Source organism: Salvia hispanica, chromosome 1 (assembly GCF_023119035.1).
Source record: "Salvia hispanica cultivar TCC Black 2014 chromosome 1, UniMelb_Shisp_WGS_1.0, whole genome shotgun sequence".
Lineage (NCBI taxonomy): Eukaryota > Viridiplantae > Streptophyta > Magnoliopsida > Lamiales > Lamiaceae > Salvia > Salvia hispanica.
The window spans coordinates 49,203,976-49,225,045 of NC_062965.1; the positions used below are offsets into that span (position 1 = coordinate 49,203,976).

At 34.9% G+C, this 21,070-nt stretch overlaps 3 protein-coding genes and 1 pseudogene across 3 annotated transcripts; all 4 read left to right on the plus strand.

Moving 5' to 3' along the window:
* Positions 1 to 1,405: 1,405 nt before the first annotated feature.
* Positions 1,406 to 3,182, plus strand: LOC125199451 (ankyrin repeat-containing protein At5g02620-like). The gene is made up of 2 exons (XM_048097460.1): positions 1,406 to 1,978; positions 2,460 to 3,182. The coding sequence occupies exons 1-2, from the start codon at positions 1,406 to 1,408 to the stop codon at positions 3,180 to 3,182; spliced, it is 1,296 nt and encodes a 431-aa protein (XP_047953417.1).
* Positions 3,183 to 6,601: 3,419 nt separating this feature from the next.
* Positions 6,602 to 9,001, plus strand: LOC125207761 (gibberellin 3-beta-dioxygenase 1-like). Its single transcript, XM_048107242.1, has 2 exons — positions 6,602 to 7,104; positions 8,440 to 9,001. Exons 1-2 carry the CDS (start codon positions 6,602 to 6,604, stop codon positions 8,999 to 9,001), a joined length of 1,065 nt encoding a protein of 354 aa, XP_047963199.1.
* Positions 9,002 to 12,708: 3,707 nt separating this feature from the next.
* On the plus strand, positions 12,709 to 15,401 carry LOC125209875 (gibberellin 3-beta-dioxygenase 1-like). The gene is made up of 3 exons (XM_048109455.1): positions 12,709 to 12,835; positions 12,884 to 13,229; positions 14,843 to 15,401. Exons 1-3 carry the CDS (start codon positions 12,709 to 12,711, stop codon positions 15,399 to 15,401), a joined length of 1,032 nt encoding a protein of 343 aa, XP_047965412.1.
* Positions 15,402 to 17,492: 2,091 nt separating this feature from the next.
* Positions 17,493 to 21,070, plus strand: LOC125199461 (annotated as a pseudogene).

A 21,070-nucleotide genomic window follows, 5' to 3' on the forward strand; every position in this document is an offset into this window, starting at 1 on the left:
TAACTTTTCAAAAATGAAATATATTTTTGTGGGACTAAAAAAGTGGAAATTGCACATATTTTTATAGGAGGAGGGAGTATATTATGTTGTAGCTTTGTTACAAGAACGTGACTTTTAATTTTAAAGAAGTTGAAACAATGTTGATGAAAGAAGCCACTCGGCAACCCAAGGGGTGTAGTCGAGTGGTATGAGACTCGTACATCCTTAATCAAATGATCAGAGGTGTTTTTAGGAGTATAGAGCAGCTTTAAATTCTTGGGCCTCGGTAGATACTCCTGGTAATTACCAAAAAAGAAGCCACCCGGCCGAGATCGTTTGCGAGACGTAGAAAGACTATACCGGGAGTATGATTTGACCCATTATCTTTGGGCTGAAGGAGATGAAGATGGATTTAGGTAGTTGGACTCCAAATAAAACCTTTAGGCCCATAGCCTATTAATCTATAGTATATTTTGATTTAAAGAAGATTTTTCATTTTTTGCTATCGAATGATGAATCAGAATTTTTTTTATGGTACTCTATAATTTTATGGCGAATAGGATATTAAAATTTTATAATGTATTCTTTTAATATTAAAATATTTTATATATTGCTAATTTTTCATTGTATCCGATTTGATGAGATTCATTTTCCAGATCCATTACTATAAACAATGCATTTATTCAGCAATGCCCATGAATAATCACAATATTATCACTCCGCGAAAATTCAAATTAAACCGGATGAGTCATATACGTTCCCACTTAAAATCCTATTTAGTTAAACGTAAATATTTATAAATTAGGTATCTTAACTTAACTCTTTAAGAGTTGAAAGAATACCATGTCCATTTATCAAGGGGTTGGAATTTTATTGTTTTTCCCAATGGAGGTTTAAGAAAATAAAATGGACCGTGCATCACACAGGTGTGATACTAGTTCTTTCTTAAATCTCATCTTAATGAATTATTTTGTGCTAAAATGATTTTATGAAATGAAAAACAATATCATCAGGAAACCTAAAATCATAAATGTTCGAAATAAAAATATTATTACAAAAATATAAAATGAAACAGCTTTTGAAATTATAAGTGGACTAATATTGATTAGATAATTTAGCAAAAAAAATACCTTTTTCTTGTTTAACTAAGAGTGCATGCTATGCTGGCAATGAAAATGCTAGTCTCTTATTATTAAGCGTGCTTAACTACAGCAATATCAATAAAATGTCCTAGCAATCTAGCATGATCCGTCCTTTTTGTAGCTACAGTATTATCTTTTTTGTAAATGATGAAATCAATGTAACAACCTGAGTAGTTGGCTGTCATAAAAATAAAATAAATAAAAATCATGTCTGGTCTAGTGTGCTTGAATATCCATATAAATGAGTCGACATCTCAAAACCTTAATAGAGTTGGGGAGAAATAATGATTGAAGAGGCAGAAAAAAAGAAACTCTATGATGCTGTTGTAAGATATGGAGATGAAGAAGTATTGCAAAAATGGCTGGTCGAGAATCCAAAACAAGTTGGTGAAGTTTCATTTGCATGTTCACGAAATCTGCTTCACTTAGCAGCGATGCATGGGCACGAAAACATCGTGGACGTGTTGAGATCCCACCGGCAGCTAGCTCGAGATTTAGACTCCCAAAATTCGACACCACTTCACATCGCAGCGGCCAATGGGAGAATTTTTGCGGCCTCAAAATTGTTATTAATAGCTCCTGAGACATGCTGGTGGCGAGACTGTCATGGTATGAACCCGGTTCATGTTGCAGCCGTCAATGGGCGTGTCAGTATCTTGGAGGAGATGTTTCGAGTTAACTCAACTCCTTCCATGGAGAGGGTGCATCGTGGAGAGACCGTGTTGCACTTGTGCATCAAACACGACCGGCTGGAAGCCTTGCAGTTTTTGGTGGACAAGTTGGGGGAGCTTGTTTGTGCAAAGAATGATGATGGTGACACAATTTTGCATTTGGCGGTTAGATTCAATCAACCCCAGGTAACATGATAAAATTCTTATGATGTCGTCCTAAATCAACTGGTGATTTTTTATATTTATTTTCTTTCAATTGACAACAATAACACCGATTCTATATTCTAGTATTAGTGATTTAAATTCCAATTTTTTTTATTAAAATCATCCCTTCCGGGAAATGATCAAAATATACCTAATATTAAGTGCATGACTAGAGAACAAATCTCAGCCATTAGATCAAAACGATGTAGTTCACTATATGGACGTTTTAGTTCACAATATGAATTTGAAAACAAGGAGTAAACAAAAACACCATTATAGTGAAGTATTTAATCCGTGAAGGATTTAGTTCACTGTAATGGCGTTTTGGTTCACTCTTTCGTGTAGTGAACTAAATCGCTCTTATAGTGAACTAAAGCGTTCTTATAGTGAACTAATCGTATTTTCTAGTTATGCATTTAAGTAGTGGTTTTCCTAATTACTATTCCATCCCTTAATATTTCAGACCATCCGATACTTGGTGGAAGATACTAAAATCGAGAAGCAGGCGCGCAATTCGATGGGAAAAACAGCGTTGCAAATTTGGAAAGAGAGTCCCGACATAAGTAACTATTCAGAAATAGAAAAACTTTTGAAGATTCCATCAACAAAGAAAATATCAAAGGTCTTCCCCAACCTGAGCGACATGACAATGGTGGTTGTGGGCCTGATAGCGACCATGGCATTCCAGGCCGCCATCAGCCCTCCAGGCGGGGTGTGGCAGGAAGACACGACATCACACAAGGCTGGCGATGCAGTGATGGCATATACTCATCCCAAACTATACAAACAGTTTGTTCGTGTTAACAACACAGCCTTTGTTTCATCAATCATCACAATCTTCCTCATCACAACCCGACAGCCATCTGGACGCATTCTTTTCTTGCTCATCTCCTTGTTTGCAATGTGGGTGTCGCTCGCATCTATTGCACTTAGCTATGGAGCATCTATAATGGTTGTCTCTCCCAGTGCAGAAACACAATCGCAATCACTTGTTCCGGTTATTATCATAGTAGTTGTTGTATCATTAGGCATCATCGGATTCATATTTTTGTATAGTATCGTAAGGGAATGGTACTTGCATCGGACAAACGATCCAGCTATCGAAAAAATAGAGGCATCAACCAATAAAGTCCTCTCCCAAGTTAGCTTTGTTGTACGAGGTTCAGAGTCAGCACAATGGTTATAAATGATGATTTTATAGTTACTATTGCATTGATGGTATAATTGCGTAAATGTGCTGACATGTGTGTACGAGTTGCTCCAATCCATTCCTTTTGTCAAATCTTGGTTGTATACTACTCTCTCCGTTCCATAGTAATAGAGCCATTTTGTTATTTTAGTAAAACTCAACACATTTCTTCTCACTTACTTTACTCTCTCTTACTTTCTTCTCTCTTAATCTCTCTACCTTTTTCCTTTCCTACTTTATTCTTTCTTTACTTAACTCCTTTAACACAATTTTTTCTTAATTTTCGTGTCGGAAAAAAACGCCCCCACTATTATGGAACGGAGGGAGTAGTAATTAGTATCACACTCGTGCGATGCACGACTCATTTTATTTTCTCCATACTGTGAAATAATTTCATTAATAGTAGGAGTAATAAATAATAGTACTATCGTTATATGAAATCTGAAATCGTAAATATATACTCCCTCCGTCCACGAAAAATAGAGTACATTTGTCATTTTTGGTTGTCCACAAAAAATAGAACACATTTTTAAAAAGGAAAGTTTTCAACAACTTCTCCCTTACTTTTTTTTCCCTTCTCTCTTACTAATAATATGGATCTCACATTCCACTAACACTATTTTTCTCTTACTTTTTTTCCTTCTCTCTTACTAATAATATGGACTCCACATTCCACTAACACTACTTCTCTCTCACTCTTACTTTATCAATTCCACGTTAAAATCCGTGTCATTCACAATATGTCCTATTTTTCGTGGACGGAGCGAGTATAAACTGAAGCATGACTAAGGTATAATAACTTATCATTCAAATTTATATATTTAAAAAATTGAGTTATGTAAAATACTCCTTCCATCCCTGAAAATTTGTCACTTATTTTCTTTTTCGTCCGTCCTTATAAATTTGTCACCTTTCACTTTATTTTTTGGTAGTAAACCCTACATTCCACTAACTCATTCCTACTCGCATTTTATTTTAAAACTAATATATAAAAGTATGACAAACATGCCACTAACTTTTTACATATTTTAAAACTCGTGCCGGATTATTTGGTGCCAAATTTTAAAAGACGGAGAGAATATATTTTAGTTAGGTATTAACAACTTCAAAAATATGCCATGGGCTATGTATATCGGTTAATGCACAGTGGAAAGAGAAAAATCCACATAAAGAAAATTACATAGTGCTGAAACTCTTGATGCTTGTTTATTTCTCATAAAGTTATGAGACTCGTTTACACAAATCTAAATCCAATTTATAATAAATATTATACTTACAATTTTAATTCAGCCATAAGACCAATCCCAAACTCTAACTCAAAAGAATATTTTAGATTCACTTATTTTCTATCAAATCTTCTACTTCTGTAAATGTAAATGTCTTCAAGTTTTTTTTATAGCAAATAGTGATAAATGTAAATGTATATAATTATGAATATGAATTACATTTACAGAAGTACCATAGCTCCAATTTTTGTTATAGCAAAGAGTATGGGTGAGCAAAATAACCGAAAACCGAATATCCGAACCAAACCAAACCGAAAATTTGAAATTCGGTTCGGTTTTTTCGGTTTTTCGGTTTGGTTCGGTTTTAAAAATACAAAAATTTCAGTTTTTCGATTCGGTCCGGTTTGGGCGGAAAAAAAATCGAAAAACCGAATTATATTTTAAATATATTATTATATTCCCTCCGTCCCAATAAATATGAAACATTTGGTTTCCAGCACGGGATTTTATGCAGTGTTGTTTTGTGAGTTAATAAAGAGAGAGTAAAGTAAGAGAAAGGGAAAAGTAGAGAGAGTGATGTTTCCATTTTAGAAACATTTCATTTTTAGTGGGACAACCCAAAAAGGAAAACGTTGCATTTCTAATGGGACAGAGGGAGTATATTTTATCCTATTAATTTAGTATATTATATCATATATATAATATATATTCTTCTAATATATTTTTATATAATAAATATTATATATATTATATTAATTTTATATTATATATATTTATATTCTATTAGTATATATAAAATAAAATAAATTAGATATATATTAATATACTATTTTTTTCGGTTTTTCGGTTTTGTTTTGAAATTTTGGTTTTTTCGGTTTGGTTCGGTTTTTTAAGTTCGGATTTCGGTTTTTCGGTTTTCGGTTTTTCGGTTCGGTTTCAATTTTAGCCTAAATTCGGTTTTTCGGGTTCGGTTCGGTTTGGGCGAAATACCGAACCGAAACCCGAATGCACACCCCTAGCCAAGAGTGATAAATGTAAATTTATATGATTATGAATAAGAACAACATTTACAGAAGTACCATAACTCCAAATTTTTGTTACAGCAAAGAGTGATAAATGTAAATGTATATTATTATTAATATGAATATGAATATTATTATGTTTAAGATTTACAGAAGTACCATAACTCCATTTTTTGTTACAGCAAATAGTGATAAATGTAAATGTATATGATTATGAATATGAACTACATTTACAAAAGTACCATAACTCCAAATTTTTTATACAGCAAAGAGAGATAAATGTAAATGTATATCATTATGAATATGAATATGGGTTTGTGTTAAAATGATAACACCGTTTAAGATGACACTGTACCACCAATGACAACCGTTAGATTTAGGAGCAGATTCAACCTTGTTTGCCTATGTATCGTAGATTACTTGATTATCTTTGATTTCATATAGCAGATTCCTTGAAACCATATTCCGTAATGCTACTTATGTATCGCAGAATACTTGCCTATATATCGTATATTGCTTGACTAGATTGTCATTTCAACTATGGAGTCACCATAGTGCTCTGATTTCATATCTCATATTGCTTGGAACTATATATCGAATTGCAGAGGCGGAGCCAGGAATTAAACTTAGGAGGGGAAAATATATACATAAGCAAATAATTTGAGGGGCATTTAAGAAGAAACTCAAATAAATATTCAAATTTGAAGAAAAATTTGTATATAAGTAAACTTTTGAGCAGGGGCAATTGCCCCACTACAAGTCTATGTAGATCCACCCTTGCCGAATTGCTTGTCTATATATTATATATTGCTTGCATATGCATTTCAGATTGCATGTTACTTGTTGTCATGTTGTTACTTTAAGAGTAGTGTCGCCCTGACGCACCGTTATGAATATGAATATGTTTAAGATTTACGGAAGTACCATAACTCCATTTTTTGTTACAGCAAAGAGTGATAAATGTAAATGTAAATGTATATGATTATGATTATGAACTACATTTACAGATGTACCACAGTTCCAAATTATTGTTACAGCAAAGGGTGATAAATGTAAATGTATATCATTATGAATGTGGATATGGATGCACATCATCACACTCACACAACAAAGGTGACATAAAACTATAAAAGGTTTCTCATTTTCAACCCTAACCCACACCAAAAAAATGACCACATCTATCTCAAACGCGTACCAAGCCACCAACATCCATCTCAATAACATAATTCCACTCGATTTCGTGTCAGTCCTGCAACTTCCTGAGTCCCACGTCTGGACAGATGATGATGACTCAGGTAAAGACCGTCGCACGTGTCTGGTGCGCCAGCCACGTGCGGTGGCAGCATCACCTCCAGTCATCGACCTGCAGGCCCCAGACGCAGTGGGGCTCGTGGGAGATGCATGCCGGACGTGGGGGGTGTTCCAGGTGACGAACCACGGGGTCCCTCATGACCTCTTGGAGGGCGTCGAGGACCATGTTCGGAGGCTCTTTGAGCTTCCGAACGACCAGAAGCTGAAGGCGCTCCGGGCCCCGAACGGGGTGACCGGGTACGGCGTGCCCCGGTTTTCTCCGTTCTTCCCAAAATTAATGTGGCATGAAGGCTTTACTATTGCGGGGTCGCCCATGGAGCATGCCAAGCTGCTTTGGCCCCATCACTATGAAGAGTTTTGGTATGTTCTTGCACTATTACTATATTTATATACTCTCTCCATCCCCAAAGAATATACACTTTGGGTCGCACGGATTTTAATGCAAAATTGAGAAAGTAAGAGAGAAGTAGAGAGAAAAAGTAATTAAAATATTGTTAGTGGAAAATGAGTCTCACCTCATAAAGTGAAAAGAGTTACAAATTGGAAAATGCATATTCTTGTGGGACGGACTAAAAAAGAAAGAGGGTATATTCTTGTGGGATGGAGAGAATATAATGTTTATTAAATTTTATACTAATTGGTGTTTCCAAAATTAACATTTTTCGCTTTATTAATATGCAGTTTCACACACTCATACAGAAAATTGTGTGTATTTCGTGTATTTTTTATGAACTGAGTAATGCCACAAAACCCATTAATACACTAATAAAATTACAAAGAAATGAAATTATTTCTTTGTAGTATTTTTTAAGTTAAATTTTGTTTTATTAATGGAGTGTTTGACTTAGAGTTTGCATCTAAATAAACGTAAATATGTGGGTGTTTTATTCAAATGCAACACAAATTAATTGGTGGTTTGATTGATGGATTGGATCTAAATGGGATCTTAATCATTGGTTCCGTCCCAAACTACTTGAGTCGTATTCCATTTTGAATTTTCCCAAGTTATTTGAATCATTTCTCTTTTTCTGAATAAAACAAAACATCTAATCCCACTTACTTTATTCTTTCTTTTATTTTACTAAACACAACTTTCTTCAATTCCGTGCCGGAAAAAAACATCTCAAGTAACATGGGACGGAAGGAGTATTTTTTAATCCTCGAAAATCGGAATTCACCAAATTACTATATGGTTTCCCTCGAAAATCGGAATTCACCAAATTACTATATGGTTTCCCTTCTTCCTGGAGTCACCTGTTATTGTTTGTAAGACTATACATTTGCGCATCTTTTAATTTAAAGATTTGATAGTATGTCAGAGTTTTATTTTTAAGAAATCGGAATATTTAATATATTCTATCCTTTTGTTAATAGAATCTTATTTTGCTTATTATTCTAACTGCTTTTCATTTTGTATGTGTTCTTCAAGAATCACACTACAAATATTTTAACTTTATGTACGACAAATATCACGTCCTTACCCCCATTGAAGGCTAGCCATATCATCATACATACCACTTTTCAAGTCCACTTTATAAAACTTTGGTTTTTTTTATGAAAAAGTGAATATATCTATAAAAGTCTAGCAACCCATAAAAGGCATGCTAAAATTGAAACAACTCATCCTAATTTTAGTTGTTGATATGAATTATTATCAAATAAAATTCAAGACTGAAATTCGTAGTTGTTTGTCAGTGATGCGATAGACGAGTACCAGAAGAAGATGAAATCACTAGCCTACAACATCTTGCTCGTCATGCTCAAGGCATTGGGAGTGGACGAAGAAGATCGTGAAAAGCTTTCATCATCATTTTTCAATCAATCAGATAGTGCATTGCAACTCAATTCGTACCCTAGTTGCCCAGACCCTAGCCAGGCGATGGGCCTAGCACCACACACCGATACATTACTAGTAACTATCTTGCATCATAACAATACCGATGGCCTCCAAATCATGCAAGAGGGGGTCGGATGGGTTCCAGTCCGACCCATCCCAGGAGCCCTAGTCGTCAACATTGGAGATCTCATGCACATTTTGTCCAACGCGACTTTCTACAATATGTACCATCGTGTTGTCCCAAATGAGACGAGCCATAGATTTACCATGGCATACTTCTATGGCCTTCCAGCTGATTCCGTGCTGGCCCCGCTGCCTAAGCTACCCGGGCCACCCCGGTTCCGGACCGTCACGGTTAAGGAGTACATCGGCCTCAAGAACAAGCATAATCAAAAAGCTCTTTCTTTTATTCAAATTTGATTATTAATTAATCATCTTGAAAAAGCTCTTTGCCAATTCGAAAAGATTCATTATGCATATGTTTTCTTTCCAACTCGTCCCATCCAAATGCATGGTTGATGGTTAGTTTATAGTTACTCCTCATTATTTATTGTGCGTTGGTGTGTTTTACAGTTTTAGTGTGCTTGTAAGAGTCTACGAGTTGCTCCTAGTCAAGCTATAGAGGGCTAATTTGTAATGCAAGTGTCATGTAAGGCTTTCTTTTGGGATTCCAAGGTTTAATATTTGTGGTATTAATTTTAATTGACTGACTTCATAATATACACACCAAATTTGCATGTGGCCATTATTGCTATGCACGCATGTTGTACATGATATGATACCAATTTATACATTCGCTATAAGGAATGAATTTAATCAATTTATACTATGCACATCACAACATGCAGAATTAATAAGAACATTTTAATTATAGTATATAGAAATCCATTAATCATCAACAACATATAACATCAACATCCAACAAAAATAGTACGATTTTCAACCATTTTGATTCTAAAAAAGCATTTGATTCGATTTCTTACTTTTTATGAAAAAAAAAAACACTATCAAAACAAATGAGTTTCGATGGAATCGAGTCCGATAAAGACCATCTTTGTGGAACAGTGAAGTCAGATGACACAGTACTCTTTCTGAAAAAAACCCACCAAATTTCTAGGAAGATTCCTTAGAGCATCCGCAATAGTGCTTAGGCCAGCAATAGGCCAGTCATTCTCTCCCCTGCCACGTCAGCAACACTAAAAAATCCACCTGCCACATCAGATTTAGGCCAGCCATAGGCCAGCCGCAATAAAAATAATTCAAAATATACTACATTTACGGAATTAAAATTACGATTAAAATATGGAATTAAATTTACGAGACATATACGGGAAAATTCATTAATTTTATTTAAATAAAAAAAAAAGTACATTAACTAAAAATCATAAAAATAACATAATAAAAAAAATCCGGGCTTCCACACACGAGCCACCTTGAATCTGTTATAGTTTGCCGCTAGCCCGAACGGGGGTCTCAGACATGTTTCTGTTTTAGGTCTTAATTTTGTATTGGGCTAGTTGTTGTTGTCCATCGCTAGATGTTGCTCTTGTACAGAAATTTAGAGATAGAGAAAATCGCGTTTATATAGTTTTTCAAAAATTAAAAAAAAGAATTAAATTTTTTTTGTAAAAAAATTAAAAAAAATTTAAAAAAAGAATTAAAAAAAAAAACAAAATTCGGCGCTGGCCGATCGGGCCGCCACAATGGCGGCCAAGCGGCAAGCGATCGGCCAGCTCCACGCCGATCGGCTCGCCATTTCATGGATTCATGTTTGGCGACTCTAATGGTTCGGCTAAGCCCGATCGGCCCGATGCGGGCATCGGCTGGCTTGGTCGCTAGCACCATTGCGGATGCTCTTAAAGCGATCTAGCATTCCAAAAGAAATAAGTAAATAAATGAGCGAATAACAACATTCCTACTGCATATATATATCAGTACAAAAAAAACAACATATACCGAGCACCAAATTAAAGTGCTAGGATAATAGACGAAGTGCTAGGAAAATCCCTACTATTCCGAGCACTTTTCCGAGCACCCACTGTGCTAGCTATTTGCTTCCTCGGATTTTTTTCCGAGCAAAATTCCGAGCATAACAACAGCCTCATATACCAAGCACAATTCCTAGCACTTGAATGTGCTTGGTTCAATCTTAAATGTAAACTCAGTATTTACATCAAATCTAAACCCAATTTATAATAAATATCATACTTACAATTTTAATTCAACCATTACATCAATCACAAACTCAAACTCAAAAGAATATTCTATAATAACTTATTTTCTATTATTAGCAAAAGCAAAAGAATAAAAATAAAAATCAATCACTTATAACAACATATTGTGAGTATGAATATGTGTGACAATCTTAAAGAGAACTAAAATCTGAAATCAAATGAAGTTTTTTATCAGCAACTACAAAAAAATAAGTTAAACTAAAATCATAATTTTTGTCAAACTTTTACTCAGTAACAGGCCATTATCTAAAATTTATAAAATAAAAAACATATTCCTTCTATCCCCAATAGTTTGTCTCACTTTGACCGGACACGAGTTTTAAGAAATGTAATGAAAAGTGAATTGAAAAAGTGAGTGGAATGTAGGTCCTACTTTTATTACTCGTTTTATAATAAAATGTGAATATGAATAAATTAGTGGAATATGCGGTCCACTGCCAAAAATGATGAAAAGTGAATTGAGACAAATTATGTGGGAACGATCGAAATGGAAAAATGGGATAAATTATTTGAAACGGAGTAAGCGTTATCTTTATATACAAACTAATTTATAACAGAGGACAAACAATGAGTGTGGAGACAGACTCGAAATCTGTTGAACTTGTTGACGAATAATTTCTATTCTGCCTCCGTTCTGTTGGGCTTTGGTGTAGTAATTCATTGGGCCCAATTATTTTGGTGTATATTGCATTTGTACAACAATTTTAATGGAATTATATATGATTCCTTAGACTTAATTACTAAGATACTTAAAATGTCCACATCAGTAACAGTGAGTTAAATTATACTCCATCTGTTCCCTTACAGTTTCCTTATAGTTGAAGCGAAACTTTTCGGTTTAGAGTTTAAGAAAGAGATATTGAGTGTGTTAAATAAATAGATAAAAAAGTAAGAGAGAGAAAAACGTAGAGAAAATAAAGTAGAAAGAGAATAAAGTAAGAAAGAGAAAAAAGTTACTACTATATATGAAAATGACTCAATTATGATAGAACTTTCCGAAATAAAATAATGACTTAACTACGAGGGACGGGAGGGAGTAGCACTAATACTGTGTTTGAGTGGAGAGTATAATTATCATCTACTACTATATGTGAAAAAAAAAATATATCCATTTAACCACGAATGTACACAAATAAAGAATGGTCAGTCATATTAAATTAATGCGTGCACAAAAAGTTTACAATGAATTCAAATTTAAATACATTTTGCAGAAATATCATAACTCCAACTCTGTTATAGCAAAGAATAATAATGTAAATGTCTCCAACTTTTTTATAGCAAAGAGTGATGAATGTAAATGTATATAATTATGAGTTATAGCAAAGAGTGATTAATGTGAATGTATATAATTGTGAATATGAATTACATTTACAGAAGTACCATAACTCCAATGTTTATTAACGCAGAGTGCGATAAATGTAAATGTATATGATTATGAATATGAAAATGAATTAGATTTACAGAAGTACCATAACTCTAATTTTTGTTACAACAAAGAGTGATAAATGTAAATGTATATGAATAAGAATATGTTTATGAAACTGATTTATATTTACAGAAGTACCATAACTCTTATTTTTGTTACAACAAAGAGCGATAAATATAAATGTATATGAATAAGAATACGTTTAAGATTTACAGAAGTACCATAACACCAAATTTTTGTTATAGCAAAGAGTGATAAATGTAAATGTATATGATTATGAATATATACTATATTTACAGAAGTATCAATACTCCAAATTTTTGTTATAGCAAAGAGTGATAAATGTAAATGTACATGATTATGAATATGAATATGAATATGAATGCGCATCATAACACACACACAACAATGTTGATATAAAACTATAAAAAGGTTTCTCATTTTCAACCCTAACCCACACCAAAAAAATGGCCACATCTATCTCAAACGCCTACGAAGACACCAACATCCATCCCAATAACACAACCCCACTCGATTTCGGGTCAGTCCTGCAACTTCCTGAGTCCCATGTCTGGACAGACGATGATGACTCAGGTAATAACCGTTGCACGTGTCTGGGGCGCCAGCCACGTGCGGTGGCAGCATCACCTCCAGTGGAAGCATCACCTCCGGTCATCGACCTGCAAGCCCCGGACGCAGTGGAGCTCGTGGGAGATGCGTGCCGGACGTGGGGGGTGTTCCAGGTGACGAACCACGGGGTCCCTTATGACCTCGTGGAGGACGTCGAGGAGCAAGCCCGGAGGCTCTTCGAGCTTCCAAACGACCAGAAGCTGAAGGTCCTCCGGGCCCCGAACGGGGTGACCGGGTACGGCGTGCCCCGGTTTTCTCCGTTCTACTCAAAATTAATGTGGCATGAAGGCTTTACTATTGCGGGGTCGCCCATGGAACATGCCAAGCTGCTTTGGCCCAATCACTATGAAGAGTTTTGGTATGTTCATGCACTATTACTACTATACTCCCTCCGCCCCGAGTATGAACTATTTTATTTTTCGTCCGTTCCTAAAGAGTACGAACTCTCTAATTTTAAAAAATTCAAACAACATACTACCCTTACACATCATTTTATTTACAACTTATACCATTATCATTAACACTTATACCAATATAATAATGTAGACTTCACTCTCCACTAACATTATTTCCAATGCTCTTTCTCTCTCTCTTACCTTTCTCTTTATTTATTAAAACTCGTGCCGAACTCAAAGTTCATACTTTTTGGGGACGGATGGAGTATTTAATTTTACACTATTTGGTGTTTCTAAAATTAACATTTTTCGCTTTATTAATATGCAGTTTCACACACTCATGCAGAAAATTGTGTGTGTTTGTGTGTATGTAGAGACAAGATTGGGTTCGGTTTTCATTACAAAATATTTTGTGTATTTTTATGAACTGGGTAATGCCGCAATACCCATACACTATTAAAATTACAAAGAAATACTCCCTCCGTCCCAGTTTTATAGTCACATTTTGCCATAAAAGTCCGTCCCACATTTATAGTCACATTTAGAATTTTCCATATTTGGACATAAAATTTTACCTCATTATTCACTAAAATTACACCCAAATGTCATTATCAACATAAAAATAAACCAAAACAAAAATAAAAAACCAAAAAGTCAACAAGGGATCCACCTTCAACCAACCCACTTCATTTATTACACACTCTTTCATCTCACTTCATTTATTACACACTCTACCATCTCATTCCTCCATCTCACTCTTCCATCTCACTCCATTTATTACACACTCCACTATCTCACTTCATTAATTACACACTCCACTAATTCCTTAAAACGTGTGCCCTAACTAAATGTGACTATAAATGTAGGAACAAGGAGTAAAATTATTTCTTTGTAGTATTTTTTAAAGTTAAATTTTGTTTAATTAATGGAGTGTTTGACGTAGAGTTTGCATCTAAATAAACGTAAATACGTGGGTGTTTTATTCAAATGCAACACAAAGTAATTGGTGGTTTGATTGATGGATTGGATCTAAATGGGATCTTAATCATTGGTATATCATATTTTTTAATCCTCGAAAATCGGAATTCACTAAATCACTAAATTGGTGGTTTCCCTTCTTCTTGGAGTCACCTGTTCTTGTGTATAAGATTATACATTTGAGCATCTTTTAATTTAAAAATTTGATAGTATGTCAGAGAATTTTATTTTTTAAGAAATCGGAATATTAATATATTCTCTCCTTTTGTTAATAGAATCTTATTTAGCTTATTATTCTAACTGCTTTTCATTTTGTCTGTGTTTTTCAAGAATCACACTACAAATATTTTAATTTTATGTACGACAAATATCACGTCCTTACCACCATTGAAGGCAGGCCATATCATCATACATGCCACTTTTCAAGTACAGTTTATAAAAATTTGTTTTTTTTTTTATGAAAAAGTGAATATATCTATAAAAGTCCAACCCATAAAAGGCATGCTACAATTGAAACAACAACTCATCCTAATTTTAGTTGTTGATATGAATTATTATCAAATAAAATTCAAGACTGAAATTCATAGTTGTTTGTCAGTGATGCGATGGACAAGTACCAGAAGAAGATGAAATCACTAGCCTACAACATCTTGATCGTCATGCTCAAGGCATTGGGAGTGGACGAAGAAGATCGTGAAAAACTTTCATCGTCATTTCTCTATCAATCAGAAGGTCCATTGCAACTCAATTCGTACCCTTGTTGCCCAAACGCTAGCCAGGCGATCGGCCTTGCACCACACACCGATTCATTACTAATAACTATCTTGCATCAAAACAATACCAATGGCCTCCAAGTCATGCAAGAGGGGGTCGGATGGGTTCCAATCCGACCCACCCCAGGAGCCCTAATCGTCAACATTGGCAACCTCATGCACATTTTGTCCAACGGCGTTTTCCACAATATGTTCCATCGTGTTGTTCCAAATGAGATGAGCCATAGATTTACAATGGGATACTTCTATGGCCCTCCAGCTGATGCCGTGCTGACCCCGCTGCCTAAGCTAGGGCCACCACGGTTCCGGGCCATCACATTTAAGGAGTACATCGGCCTCAAGAATAAGCATCTTGATAAAGCTCTTTCTTTTATTCAAATTTGATTATTAATTAATCATCTTGAAAAAGCTCTTTGCCAAATTCTAAAAGATTCATTATGTATATGTTTTCTTTGCAACTCGTCCCATCCAAATGCATGGTTGATGGTTAGTTTATAGTTATCCTCATTAGGTGTCTTATTTATTGTGCGTCGGTGTGTTTTACAGTTTTAGTGTGTTTGTAAGATTCTAAGAGTTGCTCCTAGTCAAGCTATAGAGGGCTAATGTAATGACCAAGCTCATTTCTTTGAAGATTTGTTGCAATGTATTGGTGTGATTTACTCTTTGCTAATTAATACAAACCAAATAGAAAAATTCATCCCAAAAAATTAACCTATTGCCATAGGAGAGGGAGTGAGAGAGCCTATTTTAGTCTATAAACTTCACAGTCCACACTGATTGCTTTTTTTCCTCAACGTGAGATATTAAATCCGTAACACTAACATTGTTTTAGAAAACTTGTAAGCTCTCAACATCTTACATGATCTCTGAACAATTTATAAGATATAATATGTCAATAGCTTATAAGTTTTTAAAGTGCCAGAATAATTTGCGTATAGTTGTTACCCACTTACAACTTTTTAAACAATTATTGTTTGGAGTTTATAAGCTGAGTCATAAAGCTCTGACTTCTCAAAAAACCTAGTATAATCTATTTTAAGGATTTTATAAACTTAGCCAAAAATTATGTGCCATACTCCCATATATATAGACATACATGAGATCCTATCCCAATTCGAAAACATAATCATATCCAAATTCGGAAACATATTCTATACAGATTCAAGGCATAATAAAACACACCGAATAAATTTATAACCCTAAACTACTTATTAATCGTTTTAAGGAGTATTACATTAAAATTATACTAGCTTTATAGTAATTTAATTATAATATATTTTAGAGGGGTTATTAGCTCAGTCAAATACTTTAATCCATTCATAGAATTCAACTTCAAGCTTTCCAAGAATAAAGTGCAAGTTTTTGCAATAGTTATATAAAGTGAAACTTTTTAGTAGAGAACAACATGTTTAAATAATTATCCATGCAAAATGAGGACACGTTTTTAGAAATAGTAAATCTACATCACCAAATTTTGTACCGAAAAATAGTTTAACAGGAGCCTAAGTCATACTGCTAATTACCCTACTGGCCTACTCCCAACTAAAAGGAAACACTTTCAAGTTCCTTTTCTTTTAATCTTATTTTATCTTTATACCTGTTTATTGTTGTCAGCAACTAAATCATACTCCTGTGGCTTTGTTCCTATATGTACATATCTTCATTATCGACGAAAATACGAAACACAATTGCCGAACAAAAAGTAGAAATAGTAAAACAGAGATATATGAGACATAATTGTGTTACATTATGAAGAGAGTCAAAATCAATCCTCGACTAAAATGCAACAGAAAACCGAAATCATGAGGTGTGTATCCATATTAATACTCCCTCTATCCCAAGATAAGCGAAGCACTTCTTTTGGGCGGGATTTAAAGAATTGATATTTAAATAATTAAGTGGGGAAAGTAAAGTATGAGAGAGAGAAAAGTAGAGGAGTGAAAAGAGAATAAAGCAGGTGGGGAATAAAATAAGAAAAATAATATATTTGCTAAAAAGAGAAATAACTTACGTATAATAGGACATCCCAAAAATAAATACAACTCGATTATCTTGGACACGGAAGGACTTTACAAAAAAAATTTCATAATCTTACTTTAGAAAAACTTTTCAAAGGCCTTGGACTTAATAAAATTGACTTAATCATCCCATAAAGTTGGTTCCAATTTAATCTGATATAGATTTTAAAAATTTGTTTAACTTTGTATATAAAGGTATGTAGTGGAATAAGGATCCACAAAGAGAAGACTGATGTGTATATTTAATGTCTATTTTTTAAAAGATTTTAATTGGGAAAACCTTTGTGAGGAGACTGGGCACCAACTTCGATGTTACGTTGGATTGGGATGACGTCAGGAATATATATGTATTTTCATAAAAAAGTGCTTCCTTCGTCACGGCTAAGATGACACATTTCTTAGGCGGCACAAGATTTTAAGAGTTATTAGTTAAAATATTTAATTCTAGAGAGAAAAAATGGATGTAAGTAGTAAAGTATAGTGATAAAAAAAGATGAATATTTTAATAGGAGGGAGAAAAAGTTATGTGAGAAAAAGTAAATGTGTCATCTTAGTTGGGAAAGACTAAAAAGAAAATCGTAGGGTTGTCGAAACGGGTAGCGGGTATCGGGTAATTTCCTACCCGACCTGATACCCGGCGGGTATTGGATACCCGCTACCCGATGAAAACGGGAAACGGGTCGGGATCGGGTATCCATACTTTGGAATTTGCGGGTATCGGGTATACCCGATACCCGAACGGGTTACCCGTTAGTCCCGACAATTACCCGATTGTTTATAATAAAATTTTAAATATGCGCTCACAACATTATTATTTTTTTCTTTTTTCCCTTTTTTAATGAGTTAAGTTTGTTTAACTTTTAATCTTTTAATTATAGTAACACATACACACAGTAATATACTAACATAATTTTCATAATCTTATTTTCATATATTATTATGTACTAATTCAGTAACATACTAACATATACATATATTGTATATTATGTAGAACAGGGTTTACTTTGGACATACATGTGTTGCATATGTCGTGTGTGAGTGTATATGAATGATTGAAAACTTATTACTCATGTTAGGACTACGTATTTTTTATTTGTTTTTAAAATGAATCCATCTAAATCAAATACTTACGAATGATGATCAACAATTGTGCATATTATGAATGTATTTAGTTTCGAAACATCTTGAGCTGGCAGTATATTATGGAGTAAAATATACAAATAACAACAATAATAAGATTTAAAAAAAAAAACAAAAAAAATGGTCGGGTCGGGTACCCGCGGCGTTGGGTGCGGGATACCCGACTCGGGTATCGGGTAATACCCGACACAGTGCGGGACGGGTATCGGGACTGCCTTTGGGGCCGAAATCGGGTGCGGGTACCCGCGGGTACCCGTTTCGACACCCCTAGAAAATCGTATCAAAGTAAACGTGTCATTGAGACAAACTAAAAAAAACGTATCATCTTAAACGGGACGGAGGGAATAAATAATAGTGCGCGCCGTCGTCATCAAGCCATAACACCGTGCAGAAAACACACTGCTGAGGGAGAAAAACAGTTTGCAGCTGCCATGGCTCTCCGGCGCCTTTCCTCCATGCGTTCTCTCTATCCCGTTACATGGTTTTCAACTTGAAATTGTTGTGGCCAGTGGATAAATCAATTGAATGCGCCACTGGAAGAGGTGGATCCGGAGGCCGCGGACATCATTGAGCTTGAGAAGGCCAGGCGATGGAAGGTATACGTTTTTTTCAATGTGTATGTATGTTGAATAGATTCGTGTTTCTTATTGAATTGGTTTGCTGAGCTCTGATTTGGCGGCATTTGGGGAAGATATGTGGTTTTGATTGTTGAGTTGAGTGTGAATTTAGGGCTTGGAGCTTATACCATCAGAGAACTTCACTTTGCTATCTGTAATGCAAGCTGTTGGATCAGTTATGACTAACATATACAGCGAGGGATACCCTGGTGCGAGATATTATGGAGGCAATGAGTATGCTGACGGTTATCCTCTGTTCCATGCTCTTCGATTTTATGTTTTGTCGTTCATCTTTCACTGTGTGAGGATATTTGCAGTTTTGAATAGCACATTGCATTCTGATTTTGTTACTCTCAGACTGCTATATTTAAAAATTTGTTGGTTAGATACTGATAACAGGGAAACTCAATGGTTACAGTTTGGAAAAGGATCTATATTAGTCACATTAACCACTGGCTCTCATGAATAATGAGAACCATTCCATCTGAAGAATAACCTGGAATTTCTCTTAAAAGTAACTCTGAGCTCGAAATAGAGGTGTGATACTTGATTTTCAGCTGCATTTGAGGGCAACACTGCTAAGATTCTTTAAACCGTTTTCAATTCTACATAATGTGTTTTAAATATTGATAGTCTTAACCTTCCTGTGTTAAGGTACATTGACATGGCAGAGAGATTGTGTCAGAAGCGTGCGCTAGAAACCTTCCAACTGGATCCTGAAAAATGGGGAGGTAAGCAGTTTTTGTATGGTCCTATCTAGGATTCCCCACACCAATGAGGAATAAAATTTGTTGAAACTATAAATGACCAATGATGCATGTTGATAATCTGGAAACGTTATGCTGATTCAAACATCTGCACCAGCTGCTCTCTGATCACATATCCACTTATTTGACTTGACTGATTAGTGATTACTTTTAACAAGCCTTTCCATCATGTTGGAAACTAATGAGACTAATCCTGCTTCTGGAATGGAATGGGCTTTACATAGGTTTTTTATTTGTTAACATTATAAACTAGACATCAAGACTGCTACGCTTTATCTTTGCAGTGAATGTGCAGTCCCTTTCTGGATCCCCTTCTAATTTCAAGTTTATACTGCTTTATTAAAACCTCATGAGAGGATAATGGCACTTGATCTTCCTCACGGTGGTCATTTGTCACATGGTTATCAGGTACTTCCAAGTTCGTAAAGTTCCATTTTTTCGTTCTTCCATCTTTAGATCCACTAATGCTCCTTTGAATTGTTGGAATACAGACTGACGCAAAGAAGATTAGTGCTGTGTCCATATTTTTTGAGACAATGCCTTACAGACTAGATGAAAGCACTGGCTATGTTGACTATGGCCAGGTACCTGATATTAATTTTCTTAGAAGTCTTCTAAGTTTTGAGAGAAACCTTATCAATGTTTCCATCATTCAGTCACAACTTCTGTTTATGCTATATTAAAATTTTAAAAATATATGAACTCAGAAGTCAGAACTCCTGAAGCTAGGTGGTGTCATATGAATGGCACCTAGAGGCCAGAGCCAGGCAAATACTATTTTCGATTAGGAAAAAGGATGTGTTTCCCGACTTCAGTGCAAAGTGGATAAATTATGTCCTTACATAATATAAAAAAGAAAACAAAAGGAAGGATTCAGCATAGCATACATAGCTGTACACCATCCTGTTTGTGCATTATAAACCAAATAGGATGTTCTACAGAAACCTTCATGTGTTACTATGAAGCCATATTAACAACCATGCCGATATCCTAATAGTTTAGTCTATCATTATAAATACTTTACAGTGCAGTATGTCCTTACTCGAAACTATTGTTTCTCATCTTTGTGGAACTTCTGCTTCCAAAGTGTGCGTAATGAAATAAAGCAGTTTCTGCGGTAGTTTTTTATTGTAGACAATCCATATTTCTAAATTTGAGTTCTACCTGACAGTTGAGGTGTGATTATGAGGATAAAATCAATCAAGCTGTATTTCCTGGGCTTCAAGGTGGACCGTACAATCATACCATATCTGGCTTAGCAGTTGCACTAAAACAGGCAAGTATACTAGTGACTACTCCTTGCAAATATAATTTGATCCTTGCTGATTTTATTATTCTGAAATGCAGGCCATGACACCCGAATACAGAGCTTATCAAGAGCAAGTTCTAAGTAACTGCTCAAAGTTTGCTGAGGTAACACTTCTGCGCAAGAAAGTTATGTTGGATACAACAGAGCCTGTCAACATATTTTTATTAGTTCTAAACTAGTAGCATTTTGTGTCTATCACATT